Source organism: Cibotium barometz, chromosome 18 (assembly GCF_041138505.1).
Source record: "Cibotium barometz isolate CiBa-2024 chromosome 18, ASM4113850v1, whole genome shotgun sequence".
In the NCBI taxonomy this organism is placed as follows: Eukaryota; Viridiplantae; Streptophyta; class Polypodiopsida; order Cyatheales; family Cibotiaceae; genus Cibotium; species Cibotium barometz.
Window position 1 is genome coordinate 22,570,295 of NC_141063.1, and position 22,275 is coordinate 22,592,569.

General features: G+C 48.0%; 1 protein-coding gene across 2 annotated transcripts in view; it reads left to right on the top strand.

Moving 5' to 3' along the window:
* The window catches only part of LOC147629077 (alpha-1,4 glucan phosphorylase L isozyme, chloroplastic/amyloplastic-like), a 107,318-nt gene extending 85,489 nt beyond the window's left edge, over nucleotides 1-21,829 (top strand). For both annotated transcript variants that reach the window (XM_086812321.1, XM_086812322.1), the window contains 3 exons: nucleotides 18,121-18,307; nucleotides 20,445-20,645; nucleotides 21,546-21,829. In XM_086812321.1, the coding sequence (XP_086668447.1) occupies nucleotides 18,121-18,307; nucleotides 20,445-20,645; nucleotides 21,546-21,662 (505 nt within the window). In that variant the 3' untranslated portion in view covers nucleotides 21,663-21,829. The remainder of the gene's footprint in view (nucleotides 1-18,120; nucleotides 18,308-20,444; nucleotides 20,646-21,545) is intronic.
* The last annotated feature ends 446 nt before the right edge of the window (nucleotides 21,830-22,275 follow it).

A 22,275-nucleotide genomic window follows, 5' to 3' on the forward strand; every position in this document is an offset into this window, starting at 1 on the left:
TCACATTTTGGGTATGCGGATACTTCGGGACAGAAATCAGCATGTGTTGTATTTGTCTCAGAAGGAATACATTGGCAAAGTTTTGCAGAGGTTCAATATGGACGGGGGGAAGAAGACTAGTACTCCTTTGCCTCCATATGTGAAACTCAGTGCTATGGACAGCCCACAGTCAGATAGAGACAGGGCTGATATGGCCAAGATTCCGTATGCTTCAGCTTGTGGCAGTCTCATGTATGCCATGGTTGCTACTAGGCCGGACATTGCATTTGCAGTGGGAGTGGTTTCTAGATACATGGCCAACCCTGGCAAGAAGCATTGGGAAGCAGTGAAAGGTGTCATGAGATACCTGAAGGGCACACAGGATTTGTGCATTTGCTTTGGCAAACAGGATGCATTAGTGCATGGTTACACGGATTCGGATTATGCCGGTCATCCAGATAACCGGAAGTCTACTACCGGTTATGTATTTACATTCACAGGAGGTGCTGTGTCATGGATATCCAGGATGCAGAAGCACTGCCTTATCTACTACAGAGGCCGAGTATATTGCAGCCACAGAGGCTTGCAAGGAGGCATTATGGCTATCTCGGTTAGTGGTTGATTTGGGCTATACACGGGATATTCCATTGTTGCATTGTGATAGTCAGAGTGCCATCCAGTTGGCAAAGAATCCTGTCTTTCATGCAAAGACGAAGCATGTGGATGTGAAGTATCACTTCATCAGAGAGGTGATAGAGAACAAGCAAATTCAGCTTGTTAAGATTCATACGGATGACAACCCGGCTGATCTGTTGACAAAGAGTTTGCCTCCGGAGCGGTTTGCTCATTTGCAGACACTTGATGGGCATTGGATGAGGCCATTTTCAGCCTTGATATGGCCTTGTATATTATCATGTACATGCTGATTTTTTCTTTTCCTTCATTTAAGGGCACTTTGCCTTTAAGTGGGAGGTTGTTGGGGTAAAGGCGTTATGCCCACCCTTATAGTGTGTACAAGCCCATAAGTTATAGTACATAGTACACTTAGTACTTTTAATGTACTAAGTGCACTATGTGTACTAGTGCAATATACATGTGTGAGAGGGGAGTCACACACTCATACTTGATGAGGTAACTTATCCCCACAACTCTCTCTCTCTCTCTCCCTTGTGCTTCTCTGTGTATGTCTCCCACATGACCTAACCCTAATTCTCCCATCATCCAGGAGTTCCCTCCCCCGTCCCCCCCTCCCGCCTCGCTTCCACCTTCGCCCCCTCTCGTTCCCGCCCCCGTTTTGTCAGCGGCTCCTTCCCCACCCCCTTCTCCCCCCCCCTCCTCCCCCTCCGCTCGCCTCAGCTCCCCGGGAGGCCCTGGCAGTACCCTGGCGCTCACCTGCAGTCCGGCGGGCACTGAGCACCGACCTTGCTCGTGCACCGCAGAGGAGACCTGCTATGCCGATTCGGGCTTCACGGATATCCTCTATCCGCAGTCGACTGAGTAGTCTTGGCACTAGACAGCGCTCGGAGACTTTTGGCTACTCCTTCACATGGCTTTTTGGAGCGGAGGGTCCCCATGAGCCTGCACCCATCCGAGTTCATGGGGTGATACCTCCGGCCCGAGGGGAGGAGGCACTTGATTCAGCGGTGGGCTTCTCCTTCCCTCTCTGTGGCACTAGCGACCGGGAGTGGACTCTGGATCTCGCTCTTAGCATTTTGAAGACTCAGGCAGTTGAGTTTTCACACCATGTGAGTGATCTGGAGATGACAGACGTGATAGGCCGACTCTAGGAGTTGGCTCATTTCTTTGATACCGGGAGTGCGGATGTCTCAGGGATTCGACATTTGGTGGTTCGCATAGTGGCAGACCTAGCACGCGACCCTGGTTATGTATGCATTCACGAGGTTGATCTCTCAGAGCGGGAGGCAGTCGCCATGGGACACAGCCAACTGGCGCCTGATCCGAGATTCTTGCAGCACACCGGGTGGGCAAATTCGTAGCCGCTCGGATGAGGACTATTCTCCATCCAAGCCGCTTGCGAAGGCCCGCCGTATGGTTGAGACAGCCTCCACCCAGCAGGTCATCCATGAGGATCATCTCATGGAATGTCCAGGGCCTTGGCGGCGCACACTATGTACGTTATCGTGGTTGCTTGAGGCAATAGCTTCAGAGATGCCTGGTTGGGGGCAGCATTGATATTCTGATGATGCAGGAACACCATTTGAGTGAGAGCAGGATCCGGAGGTATGGTTCGGTGATGCCTGGTAGATGGGACACTTTTTGGTCTGCAGGATTTGGCCCCTTGGGTGGGCAGGGAGGAGTATGTATGGTCATTGCGGATGTATGGCAGCAGGCCATTGTGGATCGCGGGGTCATTGTGCCTGGTAGAGCACAATATGTTATTCTGAGGATGCACGATGAGCTCTTTGGCGTGCTCAGTGTCTATGTGCCCAACCATGCTAGTGGCAGAGCAGAGTTCTGGACCCTTGTTACAGATGCCCTGCCCGACGCCGCACATTGGTGTGTCGGGGGAGATTTCAACATGCTTGAGGACCCGGCCGATAGGGTGGGAGGCAGTCGTGTCACAGTGCACGGCACGGAGCTTGCAGCTTGGAAGCGATTTTGCATGACATTGAGGATCACTGATGCATGGCAGCATGAGGCTTTCTCCCGCTCTCAGGACAGTCTTAGTTTCTCTCGGTCGGATCGCCGGCAGGGAGGGGCTAATCTATCACGGATCAATCGCTTCTATGTGGGCGACAGGTTCGGGGAGCGTGGGAGCTCGGTTGGCATTCTCGCTGGCACCTCTTTTTCAGACCATGCGCCAGTTATTTTGACACTTGAGGAGAGGACACGGGAGACCAGCTTGCAGTTGAGGATCCCAGAGAGGATACTTACAGATCCCAGTCTTTCTGAGGACATTGAGAGGATATGGCATGATAGCCAGAGCTCTGACCTGGATACAGCAGGCCAGTGTGCCCAGGGACTCATCGAGCTCAGCTCTTCTTTGCACACTGTAGCCTTGACACGGCTGGGAGAGACACGAGAGCGGGAGCATCGCTTGAGACGTAGCCTTGCTTCGCTCCAGCGTCTCCAGGAGCAATAGCCTACATGTGAGTGGGTGGCGTCCCAGCTGAGCCAGGCACGCCAGGAGGTTAGAGAAGCAGAGGAGCAGAGACATGAGTTCTACTATCAGCGCCAGGCCTCTCAGTGGACGCAGCTTGGTGATAGAGTGATTGGGGAGTTCTTTGAGATTACCAGACCCCGCCATGCTCGAGCAGGAGTACGCCAGCTCAGGAGGCAAGACGGATCTTTAGCCACTGAGCCCGGGGAGATTAGAGCCATTGCCACTGAGTTCTATAGAGACCTGCTTTCAGCGGAGCCAGCCATGGAGGCACATGATGCTTGCAGACAGACTGTGTGGGCCCATGTGCAGAGGAGGGTCACAGATCGTATGCGCATAGTTCTGGGTGAGCCTCTTTGAGAGGATGAGCTTGTTGAGGCTTTGAGGGTCCTTCCGCGCCATAGCTGCCTTGGGGAGGACGGATTGACGCCTGCCTTTTTTATGCGCTATTGGTACCTTTTGGGGCCAGGCCTCCGCAGGGGCTTTCAGTATGTGTTGGACACTGGGGTGATGCCACAGAGCTTTTCCAAGGGCTTGATCTTTCTTATCCCCAAGGGGGAGGGAGTGTCAGATGATATTTGGCATTGGAGACCTATTACGATCCTCAATATTGTCTACAAGGTCTTAGCAAAGGCCTTGAGTTTGAGGATCTAGCCCTTCCTTGGGGAGTTGATTCATGCTACCTAGACAGGATTCGTCAAGGAGCGCAGTATCCTTGACAACATTTTCACCTTCTGGGAGGCGACGGCCCGAGCTAGATTTCTCGGTGAGGACCTGGTCGTGATGCTTCTCGATTTTGAGAAGGCATAGGATAGAGTCGACTGGGGTTTCTTAGAGGGCACCATGCTTTGCGTGGGTTTTGAGCCAGGTTGGATTCGAGGAGTGGCGGCTCTATATTCCACAGCTCGTAGCCTAGTGCTGATGGCAGGAGGACGGGGCCGAGTTTTGAGTTGACCAGATCAGTCCGTCAGGGCTGCCCTCTCGCCCCTTTTCTTTTTCTCTTCTTTGCTGAGGCTATGAGCATGTATCTGATAGCAGAGGAGGTTGGTTTGAGAGGACTCCAGCTCCCAGTCCGGGGTGAGGACCTCCTCGATTCTGAGTGTCATGACCCTGTGAAAATGGAACAGCACAAGTGTGGGCATGGTGGTTGCTGAGCAAAAATAATGATTCACATTTGGGGTGCCCGGACAGAGAGAATGATGTGTGGACATTGTTGGGGTAAAGGCATAATGCCCACCCTTATAGTGTGTACAAGCCCATAAGTTATAGTACATAGTACACTTAGTACTTTTAATGTACTAAGTGCACTATGTGTACTAGTGCAATATACATGTGTGATAGGGGAGTCACACACTCATGCCTTATGAGTTGACTTATCCCCACAACTCTCTCTCTCTCTCTCTCTCTCTCTCTCCCTTGTTCTTCTCTGTGTATGTCTCCCACATAACCCTAATTCTCCCCATCAACTGGTATCAGAGCTTAGTGATCCCTCCCTCTTCCCTCTTCTCCTTGATAGCAGGCACCGGCTAGCAGCAAAGTGTTGGTGGCCACAAGGCGTAACCCCACACAACTGCTCTCAGCTAGCAAGGAGTCAGGCGCAGCTAATCAAGCGAAGGCGTGCAAAAACGCTGGGCGTAATAGGCGGCAGCTTTGGTCGACTAGGGGTTGACACAACAGGGAACCCAGGCGGGCAGCCATTTTTTGCGCTTTTTCATACGCAGGCGTGTTAGGCGCTACCCGAGTCGTCGACTGCAAGTGTAGGCGCTAGGCGAATACGTCAACAAGCAGGCGGGCGTGAAGCGAAGGCTACCACGTCATCTGAAGTTCAGCAGCTAAGCGAAGGGAGGCGAGCGAAGAACATTGGGCGTCCGTTAGCGAACGGTCGATAGCGATAGCTGCACCTGCCTCTTGGCGTCGAAGCACTTCCCGCCACTGGCCAGTCTTATGCAGCGCATAAGCGCCATGGTGCAGTACTGTCAGTAAGCCATCGCCAGCTGTCAGTCGATGCCCCACTGCAGATAGCACGAGCAGCCATAAGCTCTCTCAGCAGCAGCAGTAGCACCAAATTCATCAACCCTTTCCTGCAACAGAAAATCAGAAATCAAGGTATTTGCCTCAAATTTTTTTTTTGGGATTTGCAATTGAGCAGTTGCAATCATTAATTGAGCAGATACAGGCGCCGAATTGCTCAATTTTTGAGCAAAATTGGCAAAATTGGGTGACATTGGTCACAATCAGGATCAAATTACAGGACATTGGTCACAATCAGGATCAATTTGCAGGAAATTGGATGTCGAAATTTGGGGCTTTTGATGTAATTGTGCAATTAAGCACTCATACATGCTGTATGATGTGAAAAATCGCACATTTGGGCAAAACTGCAGCAAATTGCAGTGCAAATCAAGGGGCTTTTGTGCCGATTTGGTTGATTTGCATGCAAGCAATCGCGTTTGATGCTGTGGATAATGTGTTGATGCCTTACAAGCACTCAATGTGCCTGTAAATCAAGGGGCTTTCATGTATTTGATGTATATGTGGCCAGGGGGAAGCATCGTGAACACTCTAGATGCCTTCATGTGCGTCAATGTACCATGTATGATCAGCAATTGATCTTAAATCAAGGGGCTTTTCAAGTTTGTATGCTTGTTGAGCTTGGCAAAGCAGCAGGCAAGACATTTATGCCTTGAATCCTCAAAAATCAGCTTGCAGTCAAGGGGCTTTTGCCCAATTTCTATTCGGGACTGTTGTATGCAGTGTACGGGACTGTAAAAGTCTGATTTTCACTCATTTGGACAGCCAGGAGAGCATTTATTGCTATTGTACCTGCCGGTACAGTTTTGGCATAGCTTTGTGCATGTTTTGGCATGGCTGTACACTGTTTTGAGTGACCAAAAGGTTCAATTTCAGCTGCTGTACTTGCCGGTACAGGTTTGGTACATCATTTGTGAGCAATTGGTACTGTTGTACAGTACTTTGGAAGGGCAAAAGAGCACATTTAAGGTGCTGTCCAAAATCTGCAGCAACCAGATTTTGGTGTTTTCATCACATAAAGTGGGAGAAAAGTTGCATTTGTGCTTCCGCAGTGGGAGATAAAGCTTGGGAGAACAACTGTGAGCACTTTGTGTGCTTTTGGAGCAGTGTTTGCACATTTTGCAGGGAGTCAGGCATTTACAGGTTGCATTTTGCTATGGCAACCACAGGTGAGAGCTCTTCATTGCTTCACATCAAGAAGCTTGAAGGCTCGCATAATTATGATATTTGGCAAACCCAGTGCTACAATGTGTTGCTCCAGAAAAAGCAGCACAAGCCTATCAAAGAAAGGGGTGTAATGCCCGCTTCTCTTACTGCTGAAGAGTGGGAAGATATGAATGAGCTGGCAAGATCTACTATCATGTTGTCTGTGTCAGACTCATTACTTAAGATATGGATGAGCTGGCAAGATCTACTATCATGTTGTCTGTGTCAGACTCATTACTTTTCAGCATTCGTGAAGAGAAGACAGCTTGGGGAATGTGGCAGAGATTGCAGGACTTGTATGCCCAACAAAGTGCCTCAAGCAAAGTGTATTGGTTGAAGAAACTCATAGGTCTTCAGATGAAGGAAGGGGCGTCTATGACAGCCCATCTAAATGAGTTTAATGGTATTGTCAGCCAGGTCATTAATCAAAAGTTGGCAATGGACGATGAGTTCAAAGCCACTTTTATGTTATGCACTTTGCCAAAGAGTTGGGATACATTCAGGACAGCCACTAGCAATTCGCATGCTATGCTGTCATATGCAGATGTTGAGGGTGCTCTTCTTCAAGAAGAGATGAACAGGAAAAACAACTCTGTTGGAAAGTCCAATGCAATGAATGCACGTGGGAGATCCCAACAAAGGGGAAAAAGCCAAGAACGGGGAAGGAGCAAGTCTCGCTCCAAAAAGGATTTGGAATGCCATTATTGTGGCAAAAAGGGACACATTAAAAAGCCATGCTACAAATGGAAAAATGTTCAAAAGGAAAAGGGAAAAGGCAAAGACAAAGACAAGGATGAAGCCAAGCCGAAGGGCAAAAGTGGAGTCAAGATTGAAGAAATCAATGTGTCACATGCAGGTGGCAGTGAGGATGAGGTCCTCTTTACGTCTTCACTTGATGCCCATTCACTTCTTACAGGTGGTCATGGTATGCACTTATGGATCATTGATTCAGGTGCCTCCTTTCATGTCACAGGTTGCAGAGACTTGTTTGTCAGGTACACTGCTGGCAATGAAGGAGTGGTTTATTTGGGTGATAACCATGCATGCAAGATTCTTGGCAGAGGTGATGTGAGGCTTGTGTTTTCAGATGGCTCACAGCTTATGCTCCATGATGTCAGGCATGTGCCTGAGATCAAGAAGAATCTGCTTTCTACTGGACAGCTTGATGATGCTGATTATGTTACCACATTTGGTAGTGGAAAGTGGAAAATTAGTAAGGGCTCACTGGTTGTTGCCAGAGGCTCTAAGGTGGACACTCTTTACTTTATGCATGCAGGTGTTTGTCACCATGCTAATTTAAATGCAACCGAGCTACCAGAAATTTCTATGTGGCATAGCCGGTTGGGACACATGAGTGTCAAGGGAATGGAGCAATTGTCTCGTTTGGGTTACTTGCCTTTCTCTAAAGTTTTCAAGTTTTCAGTTTTGTGAGCATTGTATATATGGTAGGCAACTACAGTGCCCCCACAAGAAAGCTCTTGGACAGAAAGATGCTCAGTTAGAGCTTGTGCATACAGATGTATGTGAGATGCCTCAGCTTTCTTTGGGAGGGGCAAAATATTTTGTGTCTTTTATAGATGATGCCACACGCAAGGTGTGGGTTTATCCTCTTCGTTTGAAGAGTGATACATTCTCAGTGTTTGAGAAGTTTGTTGCTCTTGTTGAGAATCAAACTGGCAAAACACTGAAGGCTTTGCGTTCCGACAATGGTGGAGAGTACAGGTCCAAACAGTTTCAGGACTTTTGTGATGCTAAAGGCATCAAGAGGGAGCTCTCTACTCCTTATGATCCTCCACAAAACGGGACAGTAGAGAGGATGAACAGGACCATTCAGGAGAAGGTCCGTTCTATGTTGTCACATGCTGCATTACCTCATGGTTTTTGGGCTGAAGCTGTTATGACAGCCGTTCACCTTATAAACAGGTCACCTAACACGAGGCTTGGTGGGAAAGTGCCAGAAGAAGCATGGACAGGGAAGCCTCCGTCATACAAGCACTTGAGAGCGTTTGGTTGCGTTGCGTACGTGCACATACGCAGGGAAATGCGCACCAAACTTGATCCTAAGTCTCACAAATGCATATTCCTAGGATGGTGACAGAGGTGAAATGGGGTATAGACTTTGGGATCCCGTGAATAGAAAGATCATACGCAGCAATGATGTCATTTTTGATGAAACATGCATGTATAAGGAGCCTGCAAGGCAACAAGAGCCTGGCAGAGTCATCTTTGATGATGATGGACATCATGGACAACAACAAAGGGCTGTAAATCAGCCATTACAGCAGGAAAACCAGCCCTTAAATGGTGCTGAAAATGGTCCAAATGGACAGCCAGAGATGGCAGAAGATATCCCTATGGATATACCACAGTTGGAGGAGATACCGGGCATGATTTTTCAGCCTTATGGCATGGAACAGGAGCCACCAATGGGTGATATGCAGGCTGGACAGCAACCTGCAAATGATGGTCATTGGGTACGGAGGTCCACTAGACCCTCCAGAGTCCCTGACAGGTTTGTTCCAGGGGTTGACTATTTGATGCTTACTGACTGTGGGGAGCCCTCATGTTATAAGGAGGCTTTACAGAGGGCAGACAAAGCTCTATGGGAGCGTGCCATGAAGTCAGAGATGGATTGTCTGCATAAAAATCGAACTTGGAAGTTGGTGCATTTGCCTGCAGGCAAGAAGGTTTTGCCATGCAAGTGGGTTTACAGGCTCAAAGTTGCACCAGATGCAAAGCCAAGATACAAAGCCAGGTTAGTGGCTAAGGGCTTCAAGCAGGAATATGGTGTGGACTTTGATGAGATCTTCTCTCCAGTGGTCAAAATGACCACACTTAGAGCTGTATTAGCTTTGGTTGCGCATGATGATCTGGACTTGATTCAGATGGATGTGAAGACTGCTTTTCTTCACGGTGATCTCCATGAGGAGATATATATGCAGCAGCCAGAGGGATATGCAGTGAGTGGAAAGGAGAAGCTTGTATGCAAGCTGAAAAAGAGTCTTTATGGGCTCAAACAGGCACCAAGAGAATGGTATCATAAATTTGATACATTCATGAAATCTCAGAAATTCAGGAGAAGTGACATAGATCACTGCTTGTACACCAAAAAAGCTTTGGATGGCAGTCTATTGATCCTCATCTTGTATGTTGATGATATGTTGATTGCCGGGAAATCTCGTAAAGAGATGGATGCCTTGAAGAAGAGGCTGCATGAAACCTTTGATATGAAGGATTTGGGTGATGCAAATCACATTTTGGGTATGCGGATACTTCGGGACAGAAATCAGCATGTGTTGTATTTGTCTCAGAAGGAATACATTGGCAAAGTTTTGCAGAGGTTCAATATGGACGGGGGGAAGAAGACTAGTACTCCTTTGCCTCCATATGTGAAACTCAGTGCTATGGACAGCCCACAGTCAGATAGAGACAGGGCTGATATGGCCAAGATTCCGTATGCTTCAGCTTGTGGCAGTCTCATGTATGCCATGGTTGCTACTAGGCCGGACATTGCATTTGCAGTGGGAGTGGTTTCTAGATACATGGCCAACCCTGGCAAGAAGCATTGGGAAGCAGTGAAAGGTGTCATGAGATACCTGAAGGGCACACAGGATATGTGCATATGTTTTGGCAAACAGGATGCATTAGTGCATGGTTACACGGATTCGGATTATGCCGGTCATCCAGATAACCGGAAGTCTACTACCGGTTATGTGTTTACATTCACAGGAGGTGCTGTGTCATGGATATCCAGGATGCAGAAGTGCACAGCCTTATCTACTACAGAGGCCGAGTATATTGCAGCCACAGAGGCTTGCAAGGAGGCATTATGGCTATCTCGGTTAGTGGTTGATTTGGGCTATACAGGGGGTATTCCATTGTTGCATTGTGACAGTCAGAGTGCCATCCAGTTGGCAAAGAACCCTGTCTTTCATGCAAAGACGAAGCATGTGGATGTGAAGTATCACTTCATCAGAGAGGTGATAGAGAACAAGCAAATTCAGCTTGTTAAGATTCACACGGATGACAACCCGGCTGATCTGTTGACAAAGAGTTTGCCTCCGGAGCGGTTTGCTCATTGCAGACACTCGATGGGCATTGGATGAGGCCAGTTTCAGCCTTGATATGGCCTTGTATATTATCATGTACATGCTGATTTTTCTTTTCCTTTACTTAAGGGCACTTTGCCTTTAAGTGGGAGGTTGTTGGGGTAAAGGCATAATGCCCACCCTTATAGTGTGTACAAGCCCATAAGTTATAGTACATAGTACACTTAGTACTTTTAATGTACTAAGTGCACTATGTGTACTAGTGCAATATACATGTGTGATAGGGGAGTCACACACTCATGCCTTATGAGTTGACTTATCCCCACAACTCTCTCTCTCTCTCTCTCTCTCTCTCTCCCTTGTTCTTCTCTGTGTATGTCTCCCACATAACCCTAATTCTCCCCATCAGACATCTCCAAGTGTGAAGGGGGACCAAAAACATTAATATTTTAATGTTTTATTCATGGGTTGCCCCCTAGGCCTAAGTGGCCCCTAGGGAACTTTAATGTTTATTAAAGTTGGGCCCTAGGATAATTTTGGAGAGAGGCCACTCCACTTTTGGAGTTGCACGCCTCTCTCATCTCTCTCTCTAGCTTTTTGGGAGTCGTGCAAGTTTGCAAGCGTGGAGAAGAGGAGAAGGCTGGTCGATTGCATATGGTTGTTGCTGCTGGTTTTTGATTGTTGTTTTCCGTACACAAATGCCCGTACAGCTGCAGGTACAGTCCACGTGGTTGCCCGTATAGGGTACGGTTGGTGCAGGTACAGGCGGCGCTGACAGAAGCTGAAGGCGGGTACAGTACGTGTTGCAGGCTCTTCTGCAGGTACAGTCGTACGGACAGCTGGTACAAGGGTACGGACCGGAGCAGGTATAGTCGGTTGTATGACAGTTGATTAAGGCGACTGATTGCAGGCGCAGAACTGTACAGCTGGTACAGTCGGGTACAGCAGGCGGATTCAAGCAACTGCAATACAGTCCGTAGAATTCTGTACGGACAGGTTCAGTCAGGTGTTGCTGACCTGTACGGACAAGTACAGGCCGGTGTTGACCTCTCAGTTCTGAACAGTAAGGCGGCGCATCTCCAGCTGCATGTGGGATTTTATCAGAGCATATTTGGTCCATCAGTCGAGTGGTTGCACGGAGGAAAGTACAGACAGTTTCTTGCAAGTACAAATTGGTACGATTGGCCTCACAAGTGCAGAACCACGTGCTGATTTGGTAAGCTCTGAACTCATCCATCTATCTTTCTTTCCATTGGCTTATGTCTGCTGCAGAGTTGTGTTATCTGGCCCCTTGTGAGAGGAGGGGTATGGCAGATTGAAAGGGTGGAAACAGAGATTGGACAGTGGATGTATGTTTATGCTGAATTGTGGAACCATGTACTTGGGATATGCCAGATGTGTGCTCAAGGCTGCCCTGCTGAATAGTCTTGGCTGATCAGAGGGAAACACAGAGTGTTGCTGTTGTGGGACACAGATCTGTGTGTGAATCCTCTGTGCTAAGAGGTCTTGTGGGCTGCCAGATTGGACACACAGGTGTATTCTCCTGGCTGGTTTTGTTGTACTCAGCTTTACATCTTTTTGAATTTGAATAAAGAAATACCGAAAGGGGCGCCAAGCTTTGGGGCCAATAGGTGTCGGTTTCATTTTAGATTTGGGACACTCTAAGCTCCAATTAAATTTGTTTTTATATCTGGACTACAAGTGGAAGGGTGACTGCTACTCTATTGCACTTTGGTTTCTACCAGAGGCCGGTTTCACTGAGTTTGCTGATGACACGGGATTGTTTTTGCATGGCCAGGAGGCCAATCTTCAGAGGGCACAGTCGCTACAGGTGTTTGGTGCAGCTTCGGGAGCATTGATCAATTGGCGCAAGACAGTGGCCTTTTGGATCAGTAGCGCTCCCGCTCCGGCATGTAGCCCAGACCCGGGTTTTAGATGGATTCCTCCTGGCACAGCAGTGCGGTAATTGGGTTACCAGATTGGACTTGATTTGTCACATGAGCACCAGATCACCCCGCTTCTTCTGAGCATTTGGAAGAAGCTTTTGTATTGGAGTACAGCTCGGCTATCCTTGGCTAGGAGGGTGGTGGTGACAAATCAGGTGCTTTTAGCGACCATGTGGTACATCACGTCTTGCTGGATCTTCTCGAGCTCTTGCATCAGCCAGGTACAGAGGCTGAACAGGAACTTCCTTTGGTCTGGGCGGGATGGACAGTCATCCCGGGCTAAGGTTGCTTGGGCATTTATTACTCTTCTGCTGGCCCAGGGGGGCTTGGGCATTATTGATCCAGTTGATCAGAGCAGAGCCTTATTGGGGAAGCTTATTGTTCGGGGGCTGCTTCCAGGCACTGAGCCTTGGAAGGAGCTTCTTTTTCAGTGATTGCAGGCTAGGGCTCCTCCAGCAGGGGACACTTGGGCACCAGAGATACGATGGATCTTCATAGAGATGAGGAGGATAGGCCTCAGTAGAGGATGGGAGGACAGATTTGCCTTGAGCATCCTGCGAGCTTTGGAGCTGTTGAGACCGGGGCTTTCTTAGAGACCTCCTACTTGTGATGAGGAGCGGGCCAGACAGCCGCTCATCTGGAGCCCCGCGGTATGCACAGAGCAGGGTCATATGCTGGGTTCTCGGCCTTGTCTAGCCTGGGGACCATTGGCGGTAGGCCCAGCACGTAGTTTTGGAGACTGGCAGGCCTTCTGCAGTCTCCGAGAGGAGATCCAGGTGGAGAGGCCGAGTCACTTCAGAGGGGGGCTGATTATTAGGGATGACATTCAGGAGGCACTCACTGAGGAGTGGTTCACGCCTTTCGAGCCAGCGGCCCCACGATGGATGGGAGCCTTTACACAGTTGGAGATCCTGATTGCTGTTAGAGCTTGCACTGAGGATGGTAGATGCCTCTACTATGAGATCCAGGATGAGGGCAGACTTCAGAGAGTGGAGGCGGAGTCGCCTTTGGTTGCAGAGTGCATCTTTCAGAGGATACGGCTAGTGGCTGCCGCTGCTCGGAAGTGGCATATTGATCCAGACGCTGCAGATGTGGACTCTGATTGGCGCATATGGGCATATGCTGCGCGCCCCTTGGCCCGGCTCCAGTGGGACCCTTGCGAGTACGAGTGGCATGATCCTTATGCGTCCCCCGAGGCCACAGAGATCACCTTTTTCCAGTACACTGTTCGGTTGGGGAGGCATATTTTGACTGCGAGGAGGATGGTCTCTCCAGCTGCATCGGAGCATTGGCGGCTACAGGGACTCTCACAGGAGTTCCTGGAGGATTTTTGGACCAGGCTCTGGGCTAGTCGACAGGCACGCAGGATCTCGACTTTCCAGTGGGCTGGTTGCCCACAGGGGCTCTGCAGTTGGCACCTAGCTTGTCTACAGTGGTCTTCCGGCGGCTTGCGTCCGATGCGGCCACCCATGGGAGACACAGAGACACTGCCTGTGGGATTGTCCACAGGCGCAGCAGATTTGGCTGAGGATGCTGTGCATTTTGGCCCCCCTCTCTCCAGAGGGCATGTATACGTGGGGTGCCGCTGCTTGGTCGACTTCGTCGGGGCCTGCTCTGGGATACGAGACGGAGCAAGACAGCCAGGCCATCAGATTCATTAGGGGCCAGCCTCGCCTTGTTCCTTCATCGGATTTCTCGTCCGCCGGCTGATTTACGATGGGAGCTTCTTAGCAGCCTCACCATTTGGTTCACCTGGAGAGCCCGGTGTTTCAGGGCCTTTGAGGGGAGACTGGAGCCACCAGCAGAGACTGTTTGGGGGATTTGGCAGGAGCTGATTCACACCCTGGGAGGACAGTATGACCGCATCCGGGGCGACTCGGCGGATGCGGCGATCTTGCGGCGCCTGGCCTTTCACACCACTTGGCGCAGCGGCCCCTTCTATACCCTTCACACGGGTACCCCCTGCTGGCACTACAGGCCACCTGTTTGGATTTCCCCCCCTCCTATTGTATGATATAGCCTCTCAGTTTTTTGTACTGATATATGTACCTTTTTGCACCTAGGGAGAGTCTCCCTAGCTGCCTTGATTGGATCTCTGCTCTGCCTACTTACGAGTAGGAGAGGTTTTGTAGCCCAGCGGGCGTTTTTTTATAACTAATGAAAGGATTTTTTTCGGAAAAAAAAAATGTACATGCTTCGAACTCTCCAAAGAGGCAAAGTAGGAACTGGAGAGGGTGATTCCCTCCATGGCTGGCTGCTCTTGGTGGGAACCTCCATCATATAGAGGGGAAAAAGGGAGAGAGAGAGAGAGAGAAAGAAAGAAAATTGTATTAATGTCTACTAGAGGCCGAACTCGACCTATGAGACAAATCAATGTACAACTGTCAATGTCCTCTAGATGTCCAGAAAAAAAAAGGACAAAATGAACATGAAATAAACTATGAAAGTGCTGAGCTAGTGGGGGGGTGTGATGAATGGAGCACTACTGCTAGAGGCTGAGTATGCAACCTATATGCGTAGGGTATACAAGAATGCAATGCAGATTTGTCTAGCTCCAACCAGTACCATAATGGGGGTGTAATATGTGATACATAGGCGATGGTGAGGCAAAAATACCTCAGAGCATGATCTCTGGGTGTGAGTGTAAGTGAGCTAGCTGCTCCTGGATATAGTGTTGATGTCGAGCCTGTATCTCTGTGATCTCCCTCTGATGTAGTCTGGTAGCCTGGTGCTCTCGGTCTCCGTCTGGCTCGGAGGTCCGCAGAGAGAGAGAGAGAGAGAGAGAGAGAGAGAGAGAGAGAGAGAGAGAGAGATTTTATTAACGTCCTCCAAAAGACGGAACTCGGCCTATGAGACAAATTAGTGTAATGCCAAGTGATCTCACCATCTCGATCAGAGAGAAAGGGATCCGGGCGACATGTGCGCAGAAAAGCCTCTCCCTATCTATACATGCGATGCAAACCTCCCTGAAGCTTCTGCCCACTGGCCCCAGAGGGTATGAATGATGTCAGTTTATATGGAACAGATGGATTTGGTACAAGGGGTGAGAGTGCCCTTGATGGCCTTGTTGCAACGGGCCCACAATATATACCATGCAACAGTGTTGCTGATGATCTCCCATCTCTGTCTAGTCTCCGGAGAGAAGGGCTTTGACAATCTGTCGGGAGTGGATACAGTATCAATCCTGCAGTAAGAGTGAGCATGTCCTCCTGCCTCCTCATAGGAGAGGCGAGGCCGGTCTGAGTCACCCAGGCTACTGCCCCCCAAGTGATGGTGTGCAAAGCGGTCCGCACTGTCATGTAGATGCGAAGGATCCTCTGCCTAACTTGTCGCGCTTTGGGACAGTCCCAAAGGCAGTGACATTGTGACTCCATGGGATTGGTACAATGCACACATTGTGCCGGCCGCCCTCTGATGGCCAACCAAGTGCAGATGGCAAGGCTGCAGTGAGCTGACTGCAAAAGGAAGAGTGTGGTCTTCCTTTGCCGATAGCGGTCCTGCAGGAACTTCCAAAAATCTCCGGAGGAATGGGGGAGAGATGCCGCCAGAGGACTAGTGAGCTGCCGCTGCCATTGCCAATTTGGATCCTCTGACCCATCCTCGCCGTGTGGTAAGAAAAGGGGGTGGGTCCCTCCCACTCGCCTAGGTCCCACTGGCAGAGGTCGGCTCTCCTAGAAGCAGAGTCGCCAAGGTCTGTCCTGGGACACCTTAGGAGGGTCAGTGTGAAACTGGTGATCATGGAAACAATCGTCACCCGTTGGAGAGATTTGCCGCTGAAATCCTCAGTGGGGGAGAGGTTCAGACGGCCCCAAGGGAGAAAATGAGAGCAGGCGTCTCGTTTGAACCGGGGTCTGAACCGGGGTCCGGGACTGCTAAGGGGATATCATGGCGAGTGAAGGAGCCTAACCACTCTGGAGGGGAAGGATCCCAATCGGGAAGATGGCTGAGTCGATGGCGAGGTCCTGAATAAGGATGTGGATGGTGACTGTGGGCAGCGGAATAAAGTGCAAAGACTCCCCGGATCCATCCTGCTAGGAATTCCATCGGAAACATGGTGCCCGCAAGGAAAAAAGCCCAATCCACTCTGTTGTAGGCTTTCTCAAAATTTAGGAGCAGCACTGCCATATCCTCCTGTTGGTGAAGATGTTATCCAAGATCATAGTCACCAAAAACGAGAACATGGTGCCCGCAAGGAAAAAAGCCCAATCCACTCTGTTGTAGGCTTTCTCAAAATTTAGGAGCAGCAACGAGAAATGGGAAAGGAAACGTTCGAGTAATGGAAATGGGGAAACGAGTTTTTAGGGGTAGAAACGGCTGTTTCTTGTGACAATATCACTTGGCTAATGAGAAATGGCCATGGAAACGGATGGGGTCCTGAAATGGAGAAACGCGTTTCTAGGGACTGAAACGGCCGTTTCCTGTTGCTATGTCCAAGATGCTCCTATCCTAGATGAGTTTTGTATATGTGCCATGAATCAAATCCTGGGAGGTGAGGCTAAAGGCAGTGGCTAATGGCTTGGTGAGCTAAAGGCAGTGGCTAATGGCTTGGTGAGGGTTTTGTAGGCACTGCCAAGGAGGGTGATGGGGTGCCACTGACGTACCTCCAAATGGTCACACCATAGTCACATGGGACAGGGAACGGGGATGGAAAAGATTGAGAATGACCATTCCCTATGACTATAGAGTGACCTGGGACGGGAATGGGAAAGGGAAGATGCTGCCATCCCCAACATTCTCAGGTCTAAAAATGCCCATTCCCTGTGACTATGGGTCACACCCCTCCTTGGGATTCAGGTGAATGAGCCCTTCCAATAGCCCTTCTGGCATGTGGCCAGTGATCATGATCTCCTGGAAGGCGGCCTGAAAACCAGCCTCCATGAGGTCCCAGTGATGAAGGAAGAGGGAAACTGGCAGGCTGTCGGCTCTGGGGCACTTGCCGCAAGGCAAGGCCTGAAGAGCGTCACTCAGCTCCTCACTCAACAGGGGTGAACTCAAGAAGTTCTGAAGACCGTGGCAAACCATGTTAAGATTGTGTTGCTACTCTCTCTCTCTCTCTCTCTCTCTCTCTCTCTCTCTCTCTCTGGGGGTGAGGGGACCGGCGTCTGTAGAAGTCTGTGGCAATGGCCCACGCCTGCATAGATCTGACTCAATAGAACCGTTTGGATGACTCAGCCTGCGGGTCCCCTCTCGGCGGTGGCAAGGACCTGTAATCTCGAAAAAATCCTGCATGACCCTGTCTCCTGTCTGGGTGCAAAAAGGTGCACGGGCATGGTACCTGAATTCCACCCTCTCCTCAATCAAGCATACCTCTGTGCTGGCTGTCTCCAGTTGTGCCTCCAGCCATGGCCTGTCTGGGGTCTGCTCTTACTCTTCAAACGTGATGAGTCTATCCTGGGCTGCCCTCTTCAAGAGTGAACCGATCGGCTGCAGCTGATCCCTGCCTGAAGGTGACGATGTCCCAAGTCTCAGTGATCTGTGCACCAATCTTGGTGTCGTGGACCAAGCTCTTGGGGAAGCGGATACTTTGCTGTCTCTCTGGCCGAGATGGAGTGCTGAAGCTTCTCGCAACTGCTTTCTTTAGCAACTAGTAATATCAACTTTGGCTATTGGTTACTGGTGACTTGGTTTGAAATGGCCATTTGTTGTTCATAGTCTGGCTGTTGTCAGCACGGATTTTTGTACAGTTTTATTAGATTATCATGTTGTGTAAGTGCTTTATCTTCTTCCTTTATTATTGAAGTTTTTGCAGGCCTACATAAATCTGATAGCTTGCTATTTTGGTCTGTAGCACTGCCGGTATGGAGGCCAGTGGAACAAGCAATATGAAGTTCGCGATGAACGGATGTGTGCTGATTGGAACTCTTGACGGTGCAAATGTTGAAATCCGAGAAGATGTGGGAAAAGAGAATTTCTTTCTCTTTGGTGCATACGCCCATGAAATAGCTGGTCTTAGGAAGGAGCGGGCAGAAGGAAAGGTAACTTCTCTCAATGTGTAAGACAATAGTTTGGAAGGTAAAAAAGTGTAAGACTTTAGTTTGGCAATGTAAAAAAGTTGGATGATTGCTTACTGTGCAAGATTATCGATGTATAGAATAAAGCTAGCAGAGGAAAAGTTTACTACAGGCTTCAGGTAGCTGGGCTTGTAGAAGGTGGTTGATTTTGTAAGAGGATACAACGTGCATTGTTTGCAGAGAACACTCACAAGAAACAGATCTTTCATAATATCAAATTGCACAATAACTAAACGAAGAACAAATTTTTTTTATTGATTTGATACAATTGATGGCTGTAAGCTCCGCACGTGTGAAATGAGCTTCCATGGTTAATCTCAAACTGATGAGATGGGAGGCCGTACACAAATAGAAGCACAATCCAGGATAGTGAAGGTTAACGTTTACTTGTCATCCCTAGGGCATTCTCAATTGGTTAAGGTGTTAGAAACATTCAATGGTTGATATACTAAGGTTCATTTGTAAAGGTTAAATGAGGTGATAAGGTATGTGAACAGATCTGTATGTATGCCAAGCCCAAGCCCAAGCAATGCGTAATTCATGTTCTTCTCTCTTTTTTATCCTCAAAGCTCTCTAACCAATGATCTAGGAAACTCATGGTTAACATCCAGACTTAGTTTGCAAACAGATGGAAACCTCAAACAAGTCCTGACCCTAGCCCTGTCCCATACCACAAGGATCCACCAATCTAGGTGCTTGGTTTGACTAGGCATAGGCCTTCTCTTGGTGATTTAAACCGTGATATGTTAAACTTATGTCCAGTCGACTGTTCAAATTCATGAACACTTTAGTAGCCAAGTATTAAATGACCAGTTACTTAAGAATTATGTTTGGAAATAACCGACAAAACTATTGACAAAACTAAGCCGACTGTATAACTTATTACATAGCAAGATATACAAAGTCTCTTTAAGTTCTTTGTGGGCACTGGGAACAACCTCACCCTAATGACATCATAAGACTGTGGTCATCTGACCAACTCACCTCCCAACCATAGCTCCATCCGGCCAAGGTAGAGGCCAGACCTACATGGTGACCATGCTTATCGCCCAAACCCTGGCATCCCATACCACCAGGCTCACTATCTGAGTGTGTGGCCAAGGCCTTGCTTGGGTCTTGATCTTTAGGGAGTCCTCCGTGTGAGGGATATGCATGTATGAGCCTATAACCCACTTATATAGGGCTGGGCTATGAATAAAGCAGGATATCAGACTTACTCTGATAAATAATGCCATAAGTGCCCATAAGTCAATTAATACCCGTAGCATCCCTATCCAGGGCCCCCCTAGCAATTAAGTCCAGTCTTAAATACTATGCTAGCCAGGTTATGGCCTTTGGAGCCATAACAAAAGATACAGCTAGGGTTTGCTGTCCCAAGACATATGGAATGATTTTTATCATAAAGATGAAACCCTAGACCCACCCCAAACTTTGGGTTCACACTGGAAGTAATAGGTTTACTGTGACACCAATAAGTCTAAGCAAATACACATGCCCAAAGTATAAATGAACCCCATTAGTGAGTTATACAACCAATGAGGATTTATTCAATAGGAAAAACGGTCCATGCAAATGGAGAGCGTAGGAAGCTCTCAGCTTGGTAGCGGTGGTTGGGACGCATTCCATGTCTACTGCAGGGTACCCGGTCTGCTCAGCCATGGCTAGTCCTCACAGAGGGGGCCATACATTCAAGAGCTACTGTGTGCCCTGACATTACTATATGAGGATGGGGCATTGATTTCATAGATATTTGAAGGATTGGTATGAGTGCAGAACTTGGTTTTGGAGAGATTAATTATACTTAAATGCTAGGAATTGAACCACGTACCTACACATTCGCAGGGAAAGATGTTACAACTCATTCTCAAGCCCACTCACAAGGGTAAAGAAACTTTTGATCTCTATAGCTGATCGTTGTTTGTGGCAAGCGCATAAAAATGCCTATTAGCATAATGTTACATGCTCTTAAGTTTCCTTAAAACTATAGTATGTGGTATTTAGTCTTTGTCAGGTCTTCTTATTGTGTTAGTGCTGTACTTGCAAGAGTGTCATTTTGTTTTGCCAGTAAAGGACCTTATATGCATTTTTTTTGCTGATGTAGTTTGAACCAGACCCTAGATTTGAAGAAGCAAAAGATTTTATAAAGAGCGGAGCATTTGGAAACTATGATTATAGTGATCTTTTGGGTTCACTTGAAGGCAATGAAGGTTTTGGAAAAGGTGACTACTTCCTTGTGGGAAAGGACTTTCCTGCATACATTGAGTGCCAGGACAGCGTTGACGAGGCTTACAGAGACATTGAGGTATATTCTGGAAGGCAATTTAATTGTTTCTTTTAACCTCTCTTGTCATCCTTTGTACAAAAGAAAATCATTTTGCAGATCAATCTATGAATTGTAAAAGTTAGGTCACAAATACAAGTTTAGATTTACTTATAGATTGCTAAAATCTAGTAAGCTCTTGCTAGCCTCAGCTTTTTTCAGGCAGCCAGCAAAGCATATGAGAAGTTCACCTTACTCAGGAAAATATAATTCAGAATTTTACACTCACAGCCTTTTATGTTAGACAGGTTGCAGGAAGGGGAATGCTATGGCTAAGCTTCGATGCGGCTCACATAGACTGAGTTTGCAAGCTATATCATTGATTATTATGATGATCCAAAATTGTTTACAACTTTTTAGGAACCTCACAGTGTCTCTTAGAAAGCCAGTCTTCTAAAAATTTAGCATTTATCACTTGTCTCGCCTGTAAAACTACAGCATCATCCAGGTTCAATCTTGATCATTGTTAACATATTTCTTGCAATACTGGGCACCTTTGGCTGATCTCTAAGAAAACAAGCTATTCCTTTGTGTTATGGAGAAGCTCTAAATTCAAACAATACTTAGGCGTGAAGAGACTCTAATCAGCTGGCTTCCACTGTGTTAAGCAAACTTAGTCAATCGTTGGCACCTCTCCCACTCAGCTTTGTTGTTTGAAACATTGGCTGGTAGCATTTTTTCCGTTGTTTGTTTAATTAAATACTGTGCATACAAATAAAGCATGATAAATGCACGCACACACGCTTGCATACACACGCGCCCAGCACATATCCACACACACAGACACACACACACACAGAGAGAGAGAGAGAGAGAGAGAGAGAGAGAGAGAGAGAGAGAGAGAGAGAGAGAGAGAGATTAATTGCTGCATTAAACCTGCAGAGATGGACAAAGATGTCAATTTTGAACACAGCTGGATCTTTCATGTTTAGCAGTGATAGAACAATCCACCAGTATGCTAATGAGATATGGGGTATAAAGCCTCTTCAGGTTCCCTGAACGCATCATCATATTTTGATTTTCACAGTTGCTAAGCAGCTTATCACCTTGTAATCAAGAAATGAGAGAAAACGGGAATGTTTTTCAAATTGATGAAGCTACTTTCCAAGCTGCAACACTCAATTGCTAGCTGTATTTTGAGAAATCATTGTGATGTTGTGGATTCAGTGCTTTGTTCTTTCAGTTTTGTGTATTAGTTGAGCTAATGCAATTATGCAGTAGTCTCTCATGTGCCAAATGAGGTATATCATCGGGAGGCAGGTAAATGATAATGTGCACAGGAAAATGAAATTGTGTGAGGCAGTCATCACTACTGCATGTTGTTTCTACACGGTGGGTTGCCCACCAACCAGTGGAGATCTGTTTTGGGCATGGACCCCTCTTGTTCTAGATGCCCAGCTCTATCCGAGAGAGTGTATCCTTGCCTATGGAAGTACAAAGGATCTGGGTGCCTGATTGAGGATTGATCTCAACTATATTACTTCGGGTGCTATTGCATGGTAAACTTGGCCTGGCCTGCAGCTTTTTTTTGGGGCAAGGGAGCAGATCCTGTTATACTTGTCGGTAGGGGCATAGCTCATAGATGTTTGCTTCAAGATATCCCCCAGTTACA